We start from the raw sequence: 16250 nt of genomic DNA, 5'->3' as shown, positions 1-16250 counted from the left end.
AACATGGGCAGCCAAGATCTCAAGGTTGCTTGTGAAAAGGCAAAAAAGGAAACACTTAACAGAGGCAGCATTGTTTATATTAGACAGTTAATCCCACACAGTGAAGGAGTTTACAGTCTTCACAATAGCATAATTTTCCCATACCAAAGAGAGTGCACATAAACCACAGGAGCCCCGAAATGGTGAGTAAGGGGGACTGATTGCTTTCCCCAACGCACAGAAACCCCGAGGACAGTACAGCCCAGAAGCAAACAGCTGCAGGGGGCACCTACACTGAACACTCTCCCAACATTTTCCACAGGAGTTCATCCTGGAAGATATCTCGCTGCTGCAAGTCACCTGGGAAGAGCGGGAGGGTCTTCTACAGCAATGCGGATTCCACCCTGGCCCCTATGCAGCTTGCCTGTGTGCAGCAATGGTCCCCCCACCCCTCGCGGCACAGTTGCGCAGACGCGTTAGACTGACTGGGACAAGGACCACAGTGGCTCTCTCAATAAGCTTGCGCAAGCGCATTGCCCACGCTCTGGCTGAAACTTTTGAAGAGATTACCGAGGCCGATTACCGCGACGTGATAGACCACATCAATGCGCTATTCCACATCTAGGCATGCATGCATGCATCCAGAACCCTCCCTCCTCTCCCGAAAAATTTCCATCCTGAAAATAAAAGCTGCTTACCGGGAACCCGCTCCTCTGTTTGTCCTCCACCAAGTACCGACTGCTGCAACTGGCTACCTTCCTCCTGGCTTGAGAAGAGCTCCTGGCTCCATGCCTCCAGGGACTCCGGGGTGTCTCCCCCCACCCCATTACTCTCACTCTCGGTTTCCTCCTCCCCCCCGCTCTGAAGTGTCCATCGTGGTCCTTGGATTGGCGGTGGGGTCACCCCCAAGTATCACGTTCAGCTCTTTGTAAAAACGGCAGGTCGTGGGGGCAGCGCCGGAGCGGCTGTTTCCCTCGCGGGCTTTGCAATAGGCACTCCGCAGCTCCTTCACTTTCACCCTGCACTGCATCACGTCCCGATCATGGCCCCTTTCCAGCATGGCCCTTGATATCTGCCCATAGGTATCGTAATTCCTATGGCTGGAGCGCAGCTGGGACTGCACAGCTTCCTCTCCCCAAACACTGATGAGGTCCAGCAACTCGCCACTGCTCCATGCTGGGGCTCGTTTGGCGCATGGAGGCATAGTCACCTGGAAAGATTCACTGATTGCACTCCACACCTAGCTGAGCAAACAGGAAGGGGATTTTTAAAATTCCCGGGGCATTTAAAGGGCGGGTCACCTGAGGCCAGGGCAGTAGAGTTTGAACTGATGAGCAGAGTGGCTGAACAGGCATTCTGGGATACCTCCGAATATCTCTGGAGGCCAATAACAGCGCTTTTGGTGGCCAGACTGGCGGAGCAGCGCTGCATCACCAGCGCTGCAGTCGTTATTCCCCAGGCCGAGGTGGAGTACAGCCAGCGCTGTAGCCAGGGAGATACAGCGCTATATGTGCTTTGCAAGAGTGGATGGTGAGTTGCAGTGCTGTAAAGCCACCACCAGCGCTGCAACTCTCCAGTGTAGCCAAGCCCTGAGTCTTCACATCAACTCAACTACTGCAAACTAACAGTGATTCAATCGTTTTAACTTGCTGACAAGGAAACAAATGCAACTTCAGAGGTGGACATTTAGTCACCTTAACATACCAAGGTTAAATGTTTCAGATTCAAACAAGATTAATAAGGTCTGGTCTGAGGTGTGAGTATTTACCAATTTTTTCTCCTACTGCATGATACAGAAATGTGTCCCTTACTCACAAGGGTGAAATGCCTGCAAACTGCACAGAGATTATTTTAAAACACCATAATGGAGGCTCAAACTAAATGTATATCCTAAATACATAAATGAAGTAATAACACCAAAAAAAAGCCACTACAGTTAAAGAATAAAAAAAACAGATGCAAAAAGGCATTTAAAAATGGGAAGTCAAATCCTAGTGAGGGAAACAGAAAGGGGCATATATTTTTATTCAGCTTACCACAATTTAAGAAGGGAAACCAAGAACAAATTTGGAGAGCAACTAGCTAAGGACATAAAAACTAAGGGAGAAAAAAAAATAAAAATAAGTACATCAGAAGCAGGAAGCCTGTCAAACAAACAATCAGTGGGGTAATTGATGATCAAGGTGCTAACGCAGCACTCAAGGAAGATATGGCTGTTGCAGAGAAGCTAAACGAAGTCTTTGACTCAGTCCTCACTGCAGAGGATGTAGAGGAAATCCCCACGCCAGAGTCATTCTTTTTAGGTGACAGATCTGAACAACTGTCCCAGATTGAGGTGTCAGAGGTGGTTTTGGAAGAAAAACTCAAATTAAACAATAAGAAGTCACCAGGACCACATGGTATTGACCCAAGAATTCTGAAGGAATTCAAATATGAAATTGCAAACTACTAACTGCAGTATGGAACTTATCGCTTAAATCAGCTTTTGTACACAGTGATTGGCGGGTGGCTAATGCAACACTTGCTTTATTTTATTTTTTTAAAAAGAGCTCCAGAGACCATCCTGGCAATTACAGGCCAGTAAGCCTAATGTCAATATCAGGCAAACTAGTTGAAACTAGGTAAAGAACAAAATTATCAGACACAGATCAACACAATATGTTGGAGTTTTGTAAATGGAAATCATGCCTTGCCAATCTATTAAAATTCTCTGAGGGAATCAACCACCATGTGGACAAGGGTGATCCAGTCAGTGTATCTGGACTTTCAAAAAAACCCTTGACAAGGTCCAACATAGAAGGCTCTTGAGCTAAGTAAGTAGTCATGGGATAAGCAGAAAGGTCTTATCATGGATCAGTAACTAGTTAAAAAGACAGTTGGAAAAAAGTAGGAATAAGTGTCCAGTGTGCATAGTGGGCAGAGGTAAATAGCAGGATCCCAGACCCCTCTACAGATCTCTACTGGAACCTGTTCTGTTCAACATATTCATAAATGACCTGGAAAAGGGATAAACAGTGAGGTGGCAAAATTTGCAAGTGATACAAAATTATTCAAGATAGTTAAGTCCAAAGCTGGCTGCGAAAGGGATCTCACAAAACTGGGTGACTTGAGCAAGAAAATGGCAGATGAAATTCAATGCTGCTAAGTGCAAAGTAATGCACATCCAAAAACATAATCCCAATTATACATACAATAATGACAGGATCTAAATTAGCTTTCACCTCCCAAGGAAGATCTTTGAGTCATTGCGGCAAGTTCTCTGAAAACATCACCCAATATGCTGTGGCAGTCCCATCCATCCCCCATCTCCCTCCCATTCCCAAAAAAAACACTTAAGTGTTAGGAACCATTAAGAAAGGAATAGATAAAGAAAAAGAAAATATCATAATACCTCTATATAAATCCATGGTACGCCCACACCCTGAATACTGCATGCAGTTCTGGTCACTGCACCTCAATAAAAAGATATATCGAACTGTCAGATGCATCTGGATCATTGGTCTGATGCACTGTGACCATTCTTATGCAAGTGATCAGTGTACATACAATTTACATCAAACAGGAAGGAAAAATAAAAGAAAATAAGTAGGAAGCTTCAAGCTAAAAACTGTTTTCTTTAAAGTGCTTGGTTGTACAGTTATGTTTCAGTTAACACACCAAAGAGCTCACCTTCTCAATGACATCTTTGGGGAAAGTGGGGTGTATTACATTAAATAAAGTAATGGAGTTAAAAACAAAAACAGTGATGCAAAACCAACAACAAAGCAAGACCTTAATAGTACATTTCTAGTTTTATGCTTATGCACTGTGTTTGGTTAACTCAATTTAAGACCACTAGTAGTCCCTGAAGAAAAAAGGTGTAAATACACCTCTACCTCAATATAATACGACCCGATATAACGGGAATTCGGATATAACGCGGTAAAGCAGTGCTCCCAGGGGGTGGGGGTGGCATCTGCGCACTCTGGTGCATCAAAGCAAGTTTGATATAACGTGGTCTCATCTATAACGCGGTAAGATTTTTTGGCTCCTGAAGACAGTGTTATATTGAGGTAGAGGGGTATTTTGCTACAGTTGTATTAAATTATTCATTCTCTCTTTATCACAAAGTGGCACAACTTCAGAATCATGACTTCCACACTATTCCTAAAATATACATAAAAGTCTAGCCAATTCCACATGTGCCACAATCTAGAAAGCCCATGTGTCACATAACATTAAGTATCTAAAACCTGTTCCTGCCCACATAGTAACATTAACATTTCCAGCTTCAATAACTGACTATTTTTAATCCAGTTAGATCATTCCAGTTGACTGATGACTTAATTGTCCCAAAATTGAGACAAGAATGGAAGACTGGCATATTTTACATCAAAATAAAGTTTGATATAAAGCTGAACGTATTTCTCTCAACACTGCTTTCTGAAAGGTCATATGGGCAAGAAGCATTTCTCAAATAAGATCTAACAACCATGTCTGAAATGAAAGTTCTTTATTACAACTGGCATTTCTCAATATTCTGCCTATAGGCAATTTTCCTGAAAAGTGGTATTTGATGACACCAGCAGTATGGAAGCCTCATGACTCACACTGAATTTCAGGGCAAAAGTAATGCCACATTTCAGCAAGTGCCAAAAAGCCACCCCAAAATGCCAGTCGCAAAAGACAAGTTTTCAGAAATCATTTCAGAGAACACATTGTTTACAGTGCACAGATTCAGAATGCAGCATGAATAAATTAAGGAAACCCTTTTAAGCTTTCTTTTGATCTGAAAACTCAAATTCATTAGTCCAAAATGATCTGTTCATTTTAAAATTATTTGTACTAGCAGCACAATTTTGCCTGCATTGAAAATTTAAGAAGTCCAGTCCACTGGGAGAATGTTTCACAAGATTTTTTTTTGGTAAACAGAGCATTAAGAGACACTATACTTGGTGTTCAAAAAGCATGTTGGATCAAAGCCAAACTTACAGTTTAAGGAATAATTTAGTAACTCTGATCTAATCGGTCTCACAGCTACAATATCACAAGTATAATTGCACTATGGATTATTACTGAGTTCCATAATCCAGTAAAATAATACCTCAGCAGAAAGCTATTTAACCACATCCTTTTAAATTAAGATTTAATATTTGGACTTTGAGGAAAGTCTTAAAAATAGATTCCCACCAAGCACAATGTTACTGTGCATGACTAGTCACTTAAGGCCTGATTCTGCTCACTGTGAAATCAATGGGAGTAGGATCAGGCCCTTAAGGCCCAAAAGATGTGTTTCACTTCAACAACAGAGTTATACTGTAACTTTAAATGTTACAGAGCTTAAGACAAGAGTTAAACACCTCCATGATCTTAGAAATAAGATGAGCACGGCCGATGGAGAAATACTGGAAATATGCAGGCCACATCTTGAAGTGAGCTAAGGTAAACATGCTTCCTACTAATTACATGTAGAATTTCTTACAGAACTTTGCCATAAAAAAGTCAAGCGTCATGTTTCGGCATTTTGTTTGTTTGTTTTTTTTTAATAAAAGCTGCAATTCCACACAGAGAAATGTAGCACTCTACTAGCATCCTATATTTTAAGTACATTTAAGTGTTGCAACATCTTCCTCCACTTAAAGTGTTAAACATTTTTATGAAAGGGAGAAAACTTATATTTTTCTTCAATTTTTTCCAAAGTTTTGTTTTGCGGGGGGGGGGGGGGAGGGGGGCTGTTAAGATAATAGGTTGTGTCATGTTCTAAAGTTAGAGGGATCACTAAGATCTGGACACTAATATCAATACCTTACTGGACATTACCCTTGTAAATTTCAATTTAGTAACCATTCAGTTTATTACTCATGTTCACCTTGCATAGGCATGTTTCTGGTAACACACAAATTTAGTATACCAGGGAAACAAAGATAAAAGTGACCAGGGAAAGAGTAGACCAATTCCTACTGCATCTGCAGGAAATTGTAAAGATAGATAACAACCAACACCTCCATCCATTGGTGCACCACCCAAGAGAATGATGGCCAGAGGGGGTAAGGGGTGCACAGTTTTAGAGCAGCCCTCCAGGGTCTTTATGAGTCACTATTTGTAACCACACTGTTTATCACAACCAGAAATATCCCATGTGAGGGGCATCTGCTCCTTCCACCCCTCTTAGGTGAAGCCCTCCACTAGAATATAAGGGACCAGACGGTCATAGGGAATAATTCAACACTTCCCTATGCCATTTTTTGTTAATTCTGTCCTGTGTATTTACTGTATGTATTGTTGTAGCTGTGTTGGTCTCGGGATATTAGAGACGCAAGGTGAGTGAGGTAATCTCTCCTAGTAGATCTGAAGAGCTCTGTCCCTGTGTAAGCTTGAAAGCTTGTCTCTCTCACCAACAGAAGGTGGTCCAACAAAAGATATTACCTCATCCATCTTGTTTCTCTTTGCATTTGTCTGTTCACCACTACTGGTTACTGTTACACCCGTTTGCCTGAGAAATAGGGTATGAAAGGGAGATGGCTACTTAATTGACTTCTAAGACTGCTACATGAAATCAGTACGATTACATGTTGTCCATTATTTTCAATCACTAGTTTTGGATGGCATAGGCTACCAATTAATGTAGTCATTCTATAATAGACACCTCATTATAGGGGTTTCCTAATTTGGTTATTAAAACAGGTCATCCTGAGAAATACGAATCTAAACTGAGTGAAAGTTTTTTTGTTTGAAAGTGCTAAAAAATGGCATGCTAATCAATATTTGAGATTGTGTAACTCAAATTTAAGTTTGCTTTAATCTGAGTTACACAATCTCAAATATTGTGTTTTAAAGCCAGGAATTTCAGTTTTTACAAGCTGTTAAGTTTTCTATCAAGTGGATAAAAGCACAAAGATTATCCCATGCCTAAATAATTTTGGCATTCTATGGATCTTTTCAAATTAAAATAGTCACGCATTAATGTTAATATATGTAAGTAGGTGTGAGCAAGACTGTAAAAGGCTCATGGTTTTTAACTTTTATTTTATATAAATAATGTGCAGTTTGTGAAGCATACAGAAGCGCAAACACAGTTGCTACCACATTTGGGACCAAATTTGTGTATTACCACTTAACTGTGGGAGTGGAAGTAATGAGTTTAGAAAAAAAAGATGTTCCTTAAGAGACCTACTTAATTACACCTTATTGCATAGTTAAGACATTAAGTCTACAACCACCTGAAACAGTTTTAAATTTCTGATCCCAAGGTATCTATCCCCTCCCAACCAACTCCTGCACTGAGCAATACTCTAGTTGCAGTGAAAATACTGTTACGGTGCATGCTAGAAACCTAAAGGAAGCATCAGAATGGAGAGAGGGAAATGGTGGTGTTCCCCGGGGGTCTGTTCTGGGACCAGTCCTATTCAACATATTCATAAATGATCTGGAAAAAGGGGTAAACAGTGAGGTGGCAAAATTTGCAGATGATACAAAATTACTACAGCTAGTTAAGACCCAGGCAGATGACTGTGAAAAGCTACAAAAGGATCTCTCAAAACTGGGTGACTGGACAACAAAATGGAAGATGAAATTTAATGCCGATAAATGCAAAGTAATGCACATTGGAAAGCATAATCCCAGCTATACATATAAAATGATTGGGTCTAAATTAGCTGTTACCATTCAAGAAAGATCTTGGAGTCATTGTGGATAGTTCTCTGAAAACATCCACTCTATGTGCAGTGGCAGTCAAAAAAGCAAACAGAATGCTGGGAATAATTAAGAAAGGGATAGCTAACAGGAGAGAAAATATCATGTTGCTGCTATATAAATCCATGATACACTCAGATCTTGAATACTGTGTGCAAATGTGGTCACCCCATCTCAAAAAAAGATATATTGAAATTGGAAAAGGTTCAGAAAAGGGCAACAGAAGTTTTTAGGGGTATGGAACAGCTTCTATATGAGGAGATATTAACTGGGACTTTTCAGCTTGGAAAAGAGACAGCTAAGGGGAAAGATGATTGACGTCTATAAAATCATGACTGATGTAGAGAAAAAGTAGTAAACAACACTTCCTTAACATAAGAACTAGGAGGTAACCAAATGAAATTAATAGGCAGCAGGTTTAAAAGAAATAAAAGGAAGTATTTCTTCACACAACGCACAGTCAACCTGTGGAACTCCTTGCCAGAGGATTTTGTTATATAACCCATAACAGGGTTCAAAAAAGAACTAAATAAATTCATGGAAGATAGGTACATCAATGAAAGGGAGATGGCTATTAGCCAGGATGGGCAGATATGGTGTCCCTAATCTCTGTTTGCCAGAAGCTGGGAAATGAGCATCAGGGGATGGATCACTTAATGATTACCTGTTCTGTTAATTCCCTCTGGGGCACCTGGCACTGGCCACTGTCGGAAGACAGGATACTGGGCTACATAGACCTTTGGTCTGACCCAGTAGGGCCATTCTTATGTTCTTAAGCATCAGACCACCTGAAGAGGGAGGGGAGTTGATCTAGTGTATTACTGTTTGGAAAAAAGTGTACTAACTGTTCATTTTGCATTTAGTGGAGTACACAAGAACTGTTGCCTCAGTACTGTTGCTTTAAGTAGTACACAATAGAAAACAAGTTTCATGGTCAGGTCCAATAGTGGCAACATGTTGTGTTGTCATTTTCTATCAAATGGCTAAGTGTACCAACTTGTAAGATACAAGATATGCATATTGAAATAAACTCACTTATTGCAGGTGACCACATATTCAAATACATGGCAGGTACTGTATTTGAATATTCAATTGTTCTTTTCTCGCCTCATTTTTAAAGTGATGGGCAAGGAAATTAAATGCAAACTATTTGGTTGACATTTTACATTAAGTCAGTAACACAATTGGCACCGCATGTTTTAAAGCAGATATCACAAATACAAAATTGTGCATATTTACAGTGCAAAAATTAAAAGCAACTGACTTCCCAAGTTCTGCTTGGTAAGCCACACAGCAAAGTTTCATTAAAAATTGAGTCTCTGTGACCAAGATTTTGATACATATATTCTTAAAGGTTACTTTGCCTATATACACTTCTGTGGTTATTGTCTTATTCTTTCAATACAGACAGGACTGTTCTGTATAAACTGCTCAAACATCTGCAGTTGCTTTTAACAAATTTTGTTTAATGTAAATACAGAATTTAGTTTTCAGCAATATGCACTTCTATGAACTCACAGGAACTACTGGTGCTACCTGTACAATTACAAGCCTAAAGTGGTTAAATTTTGAAGATCCATCTTTACTACACATCTCTATGCAGCCCTGCCCTCAGCTTCATGTTTTAAGAAGAAACAGTTGAAAGCCATGTATAATATACTGCTAAGCTATTTGTATGATGCAAGTTAATATTTAAGATATACTTTTTTTTTTTTTTTGCCTTTTCAGCCCAAAGAGTTGTGGAAGACAGAAGTAACAATATATTAGAACTTCTGATTTAACCTTAAATGCTAAATTTCATGTAGTAGGAGGAAAAAACTCTTCAACATTACAGTACAACCTTCATGACCCAAACAGCATCAGAAACATTAAATAAGCTCAGATAATGTGAGTTTTGGATAACAGAGGCTTTTGCTAAAGTTGACTGATAGGTTTTCATGACAGTCTAGCCACATAAATTATAATGGAACATCAATCAGGTTTTTCGGTGGGGTTCCTGGGGTGTGGAATTTGGTACGGCAAATAAATGGGACGGAAGATAATCATTGTAAGCTTTTCACGGCAGAGTGACACCATATTTTTGTAAAGCACCTGGCACTTTGGGGGCTATATAATTACAAACACACTATAATAAATACAGGCTAACCCAGCATGTCTCTGGTGCCACTAAAACAAACAGTCCACAGGTGCAGTTTTTAAAGTAAGTCCCCTGGTACTCAACTGGGGATGTCTAGTTACCCCACAGGTTAGTGTTGGTCTTTCTGGTAGGCAGAGCTGTCCCCGCACCCAGCCAACCCTGTTACAGGGACACCCCTTTGCTCACCTGCATAGAAGCGGATGAGGCAGCCGGTCTCGGAGTCCATGCCCTCCTCCTGCACCCTCCACAGGTCCCGGAAGCCCAGCTGGGAGAGGTAGTCGTTCTGGATCTGCAGGGGTTTCTCGTGTGCCTCCAGCCGGCGGCTGATCTCCCCGTGGAACTGCACGTACAAGGCCGGGGGCAGGGGAGACGAGGCGCCCGCCTCTCCTCCCAAGTGAGACACTTTGGAGCCGGCAGGGGCTGCCGCAGCCACCCCTGCCCCGGGGGGCTCTTCTCCCGCACGCCCTGTTCGCGGAAGGGGGTGCATCGAGAGGAAATCGCCCGGCCGGTGATGGCTCCTGCCCGGCCCCACACCTGCCCCCTCCCCCGCTGGCGCAGCAGAATCCACCTCCAGCTCCTCGGAGGACGACGAGCCGCCGCCGCCGCTGCTGTAGGGGTCCAGGCGATCGGAGACGCTCTCCGCGCTGGGGCTGAGGCTGAAGCTCTCGGTGTCGGAGCCCGCCAGCCCCAGCTCGCCCAGGAGGGAGGGGCAGGATAGCGGCGGCCCAGCCAGGTAGAGCTCGGCGGGCGGCGGCGCCCGGGGACTGAAGTCGGAGGACGAGGGACTCGGCCGGGGACCTGCCCAGCTACTCTCCCCGGCGCTGCCACTCAGTGCCAGGCGGCCGGGTCGGGCCGCCTCCCCGTTGTCCGCCGGCGCTTGCCGGGCCAACTCATGCCGGGTCCCCCGGCGGCTTCTCGGCCTCTCATCGTGCTCCGGCCGCTGCTGCCTTGCAGGCGGGGGGTCAGGCGGTGTCAGGCTGCCCAGGTCTGCTACAGCCGCGGCACCGGAGAGTGTCTCCCCCGGGAATGCTGCCGCCTCCTGCTGGGGCTGCGAGCTCGCCCTACCCAGCACCCGGACCACACCGGCGCCCCCCCTGTGGCCCAGCTGCAGCAGCCGGGCCGCCACCTCGGCCGCCGTGGTCTCCAGCGTGCAGAGCACCGGGCGAAGGTAGGACATGTGGCGCTCGTAGACATGGACGCAGCCCCGCTGCAGGTCCCGCCGCACCCAGTCCCGCTCCGGAGGCTGCAGCGGCTGCAGCTGCCGGGGCGGCTTCAGCAGCAGCGCTTTCCTGTCCAGGCTGCGGGTGCCAAGCGAGGCAGGGGCAGCCGGGGAAGAGGAGGAGGCGGCGGCGGCAGCAGAAAGATTCCTCTTCAGCCTCCCCCTCCTCAGCAGCAGGGAGTTGGCGCTGCTGCCCCGGCCGGGAGCAGCGTGAGTCCCGTTGGCCACCAGCGCAGCGTGGGGAGTGAAGCCTCCAGCGGCCCCTCGCCTCCTCCGCGGCCCCCCGGCTGCTTTGCCTTCTCGCTGCCCGGCCTCGGCGCCGCCCGGCTGCTCCACGCTCCTCTCGGTGCTCGGCGTACCCGGGGTCCTCTCGCCCGGGGAGCTGCCCTGCTGCCCCACGCTGCTGCTGCTGCTCCGCGCCGCCGCCGGGGCTTCTCTCGCTCGCTGCTGCTGCGCGGGCTCCATTGCCCGGGGGCTGGGGATGCCGCCTCCCCCCCGGGGCAGCGCCGCTCGGAGCCCGGAGGAGGAGGGGGGCGGGGAAACAGAACGGAGAGAGGCGCCGCGCTCCAGAGGCGGATTATGTAGCAATTGGGAACATTCCGTCGGTCGCTGTCTCCGCGCGTTCGGCTCAGCCGCGCTCCACAGCTGTCGCGAGCGCCATTAGGGAGAGAGAGAGGAGCCGCCTTCCCGCCTCCCCTCCCCGGAGCCTCATGAATATTAAGCAACCCCAACCTTCTATTTACAATAGCCGTCAGGGAGGAGCGAAGGGGGCGGGCTCATGAATACTCGTCCCAGGTTGACGCCATCCCTGGCGCGGTGGGGCGGGGCTCCGATGATAAATTCAAGGTGACGCCAGGGGGCGAGCGAGGCATGCTGGGAAATGGAGTCCGCGGCCGGCTCCCCCAGGGCACGCACCCACACACGAACTACAAGTCCCAGCAGCCCCCGCTTCCCCCCTTTTCTCTCCTGCCCTCTTGTCCCCACCGCGCGCCCGCCTGCCTGCACCTGCTCCTGTGACTGCCCCAGGGCGGGGGCTCTGTCAGAAATGCCTCACCTGCGGCTGCACAAACCGTGGTGGCTTTGCCTGCAGCCTCGTGTTAGACCCTGCTTTCCCGCCGTCCGGGCGGGTTCCCCCCGCAGCTGGCAGCCACCCGGCCCCAGGCACATTCCTCCCCCCCCCCGCGTTGCTCAACTCTCCAGTGTACTTAAGTCCAGTCTGAAGTCTTCCACAGCAGTATCCAGGGGCCCTGGTTAGGATCATGGGCATGGTCTTCCTTCCTTTTTAATAATTAAAACCGATTTACTATCGCTGGGAAACTTCTCTTAACACTTCTTCCAGTTCAATACAATAAATGTATTGAACACAGATTCATTTCTTCTCAGATACCACCAGATTTAAGAAACTGAATAAAGAAAAGACTAGCTAGAACTCCCAGGGGACATCACCATTAACTTTGAGGCAATGCCATTCACTACCACTCTTCACATTGCTTAATTAGTTTTGAAATCTATATTAGCATCTATACCCAATTATTACATTTTATATCAAGCTTTCTCAAAAATAAATCCAGCTGTTCCAAGGAACCTGTATGGCCCAAGGCCATGATAATGAAATCTATATGCAGCTCCTTTCACTAGTTTAAAACTGGGTTAAGGCAACCCTGTTTGAAAGTAATTACCAGCTGATAGCTTCTTGAGGGCCTATGTAAAACAATCTTACCAGTCTATTTACCATCGCCACATAATTTTTAAAATCTGAAATGGCAACCCTATTTGCTGTTTCAGTAAAGAGGCCAACAAATTAATAAGAAGAGTGAGCAACTGTCTCATCTATAGAGGATGATCTCTTCAGATTAGAACCAGGATGGAGAAACAGGCATACAATTGTGAAAAAACTTGTACAGCTGTTGCATGTGTTTGGTCCACAGAGAAGTGGTTGTTGGTTTAGCAACCATTTCAAGCACTGAAAACTGAATTAAAATATTTTGATTTAAACAATTGCTTAGTAGCAACAATGATGCTGCAAAACTGTCCAAAAAGATATGCCTCAAAATAAAATAATGTATTAAAATTGTAAATATCTGGTAAATACACTTAACTATGTGAAAGCATGAGTTTTAATATTGTAGGGGCACAATCCTACAATATTTATTTAGGCAAAACTGCTGCTGAAGTCAAGGGGGAGTTTTAGCCAAGTAATGTCCCCAGGATCAGGTTTGAACTGCTTGAGAGTTGTACCCCATTTAGTACATTTTGTAAAGTTGCAGTGAAATGTTTTGCCAAATATTTGTTAAAAAAGTTACAGACTGCACTAAACTAATTGCTTTTGGCAATTAACCAAGTATCAACAACATTATGGGAGACAGAAACAAATCTTCTCCACTAGTTAAGATAATATCTCTAGTGTCAATGAAACAACACTAACTATGAAACCTACTGCAAAACTTGTGATTTTTTTTAAACATATTTATAATGTAAAGAGAAACAACAAAGCAGGCTATGTCCATTTGTACATTATCATCTTTATCCTGAAAAAGTGTGCTGCTCACTTCACAGAAAACACTCAAGGTCTTCTCTAAAGAACTTATGATGTAAATATATCTTAATCTTTGTAAAATGTGTCTCTAATGGAGGCTCACAAGTTTATTTTCACTGGTAGACTGTTGTCCTTTAGAACAGAGTGATTTGTAAATTAATTGCTGTGTTCTGAATCTCCAGTAATCTTGTGTATATCCTTAGGTCTAATTGCAAGCAAAAGCATCTTTGGAATTCTTTCTAAGATAACCAGAATCACATCCAGAACATAAATTGAGAGCAGTTGAATGCTGCACTCAGCTATTAAAGGCTCAGATTTATGTCCAAAAAAAGTTGAAAGGGGCAATATGCAGCATAAATGCAGCTTTGAGTATATCACAGTCCAGATATTTAGACTCTCATCCTTCACTTCCTTCCACATTCTCTATTGTCACTTCTGTTGATTTTACACAATGTACTGTAATGCCACTGACTTAACTGGAGTTACTCCTGATCTGATTTAAACCAATTTAAGTGAGAGGAGATTCAGGCTTTAGTCTTACTATACACAAGACCTAAAATAGTATAAATAAATAAAATAAAGTTTATGACTCCAAATCAGAATACATTTCCTTAACCATCTGTTTTCTCCAAGATTTTAGGTCCAATTATACTTTGCAGGTGGTGATGGGTTCTGACTTTTTTGGGAGGGGAGAAGAACAAAAAGGTTGTTACCATAATTATTTAGTTATCAAAGGTGTTTTTCTTAAACAGTTTGAGCCCCCATGTGGTCCTTGCAAAGACACCACAGCCCCAGTACAGATGGCTCAATTTGAAGTGCAGCAGGGGTGGAATGGGGTATATGGGATACTTGTCTGGGGAGACTGGAGGAAGAGAGAGAAGGACATGGGAAGCTTGGCAAATGATCCTGGCTTGGGGCAAGCAAGAGGGAGAACAGCAAGTTCCAAAGAGACTGTTGTCGCTTAGTATTATATTAAGTCTGTTTTTAAAGGAAAGGAATTTTCCAGAAAATACTTTGCTGATGTGGAGTTAAGCTGGTAAATATTTATCTAAAGGGGGAAACAACAGTTTTCTCAAATAGAACAAATATTAGAAAACCTGGAAGTTCAGAGTTAAGATTACACTAAAATCCATAACATACAGAAAATCCAATATTAGAGAGTATGCATATGCATGGCTACAGTCATCCAAACAACCTCAGTTCAGATTCTCAGCTGGTGTGAAATGGCATAGCACCATTAGCATCTGTGGAGCTATTCTAATTGACACTAACTGTGAATCCAGCTCATAACTCTGCCCACAGAACTACTCAAATCCATAAAACAACTCTGTTAACTGAGTAGTGATTTAATAAGCAAGTTAAGGTTGTTTGGGTTACCACTGCATTGTAAAATTCACTCAGGTGCAAAAGACTAAAACAAGTCCCCTAGCATTATGTGATCCCTGAGTTGGGGCACAATGGTAAAGAAGTAGTCATGGATGTGGGCATTCACATTTTTTTAATTTTGACAAGGAAGTCTCTGTTCTGACCCTGCCTCCCCACACTTCACTTGTATGAAGCCTGATTACTTAGGGTTGATGTGGGGAATTGCTTTTTTTGCCATATTTTCTAATTTTTTAAAATGTAATTTAACTTTGAACATTCAGACTCGTGTTTGTATCTTCAGTGAAAACCACACTGTTCCCTTTAGGATTTACCGTATATACTCGTTCATTAGCCCATTTGTTTATAAGCCGATCCCCCAAGCTGGTTAGGTAAAAACAGCAAAAACTGTATGACCCTTTCATAAGCCGACCCTATATTTCAGGGGTTGGCAAACTTTGGCTCCTGGCACGTTAGGGTAAGCCGCTAACGGGCCTGGACATTTTGTTTACCTGGAGCGTTCACTGGCACGGAGCCCCTCAGCTCCCAGTGGCCGTGGTTTGCCATTCCCAGCCAATGGGAGCTGAGGGGCTGTATGCCTCCAGACGCTCCAGGTAAACAAAATGACAATGTATTAGATATTCAATTAAATGATTCCATAGAGTTTAAAATCAAATTTTGGTGTAGACCCGTTTGTAAGCCAACCCCCGCTCTTTGATGCGTCACTTTTTTACCAAAAATATTCGGCATGTGAACAAGTATATACGGTATTTCCCAGTAATTGACAGATATTTACAACCTTAATTCTTCTCTTACCATTTTTTTTTATTGGAATTGGAAATGTTGATAGGGATTAACTGCTGCTATACTGCAATACTCTCAAGATTAATCTTTGTAGCTCAGGGCAGGTGGATGAAGTATTCATATTTTCTTTGCTTTTCTATATTTATTAATAATTATTATTAAAAAATAAAAAGGAATGGTGGGAAAGAGGATGATTCACAATCTAGAGACTTCCCATCAGAATCTGGCAATTTTGATGAAGAATTTTCTGAACTTGAAACACTTTAAAAAAAAAAACCTAAATAATTTAAGTTTATCATTATGAAATAATTCTTACTAAAAACTACATTAAACAGAGGGGATATAGAATACCTTTCCACAGAAAAACTGGTGGGAAGAGAACAGTAGGCCTATGAAACTGTGAGATGAATCTGCTAGAGCGGGGGTGGGCAAACTATGGCCCGGCAGCCGCATCCGGCCCTTCAGACATTTTAATCTGGCCCTGGAGCTCCTGCTGGGGAGTGGGGTTGGGGTTTGCTCCATGTGGCTCCCAGAACCAGCGG

At 43.8% G+C, this 16250-nt stretch overlaps 1 protein-coding gene across 1 annotated transcript in view; it reads right to left on the bottom strand.

Annotated features, from left to right (window-relative positions):
* PHLPP1 (PH domain and leucine rich repeat protein phosphatase 1) overlaps positions 1 to 11723 on the bottom strand; it is a 222015-nt gene extending 210292 nt beyond the window's left edge. The window contains exon 1 of the mRNA XM_039526307.1: positions 9974 to 11723. Within this exon, the coding sequence (XP_039382241.1) occupies positions 9974 to 11471 (1498 nt within the window). The 5' untranslated portion in view covers positions 11472 to 11723. The remainder of the gene's footprint in view (positions 1 to 9973) is intronic.
* Positions 11724 to 16250: the final 4527 nt, after the last annotated feature.

Source organism: Mauremys reevesii, linkage group 2 (assembly GCF_016161935.1).
Source record: "Mauremys reevesii isolate NIE-2019 linkage group 2, ASM1616193v1, whole genome shotgun sequence".
In the NCBI taxonomy this organism is placed as follows: Eukaryota; Metazoa; Chordata; order Testudines; family Geoemydidae; genus Mauremys; species Mauremys reevesii.
The sequence above is the reverse complement of the archived record's forward strand: the minus strand, read 5'-3'. Positions and strand labels throughout refer to the sequence as shown.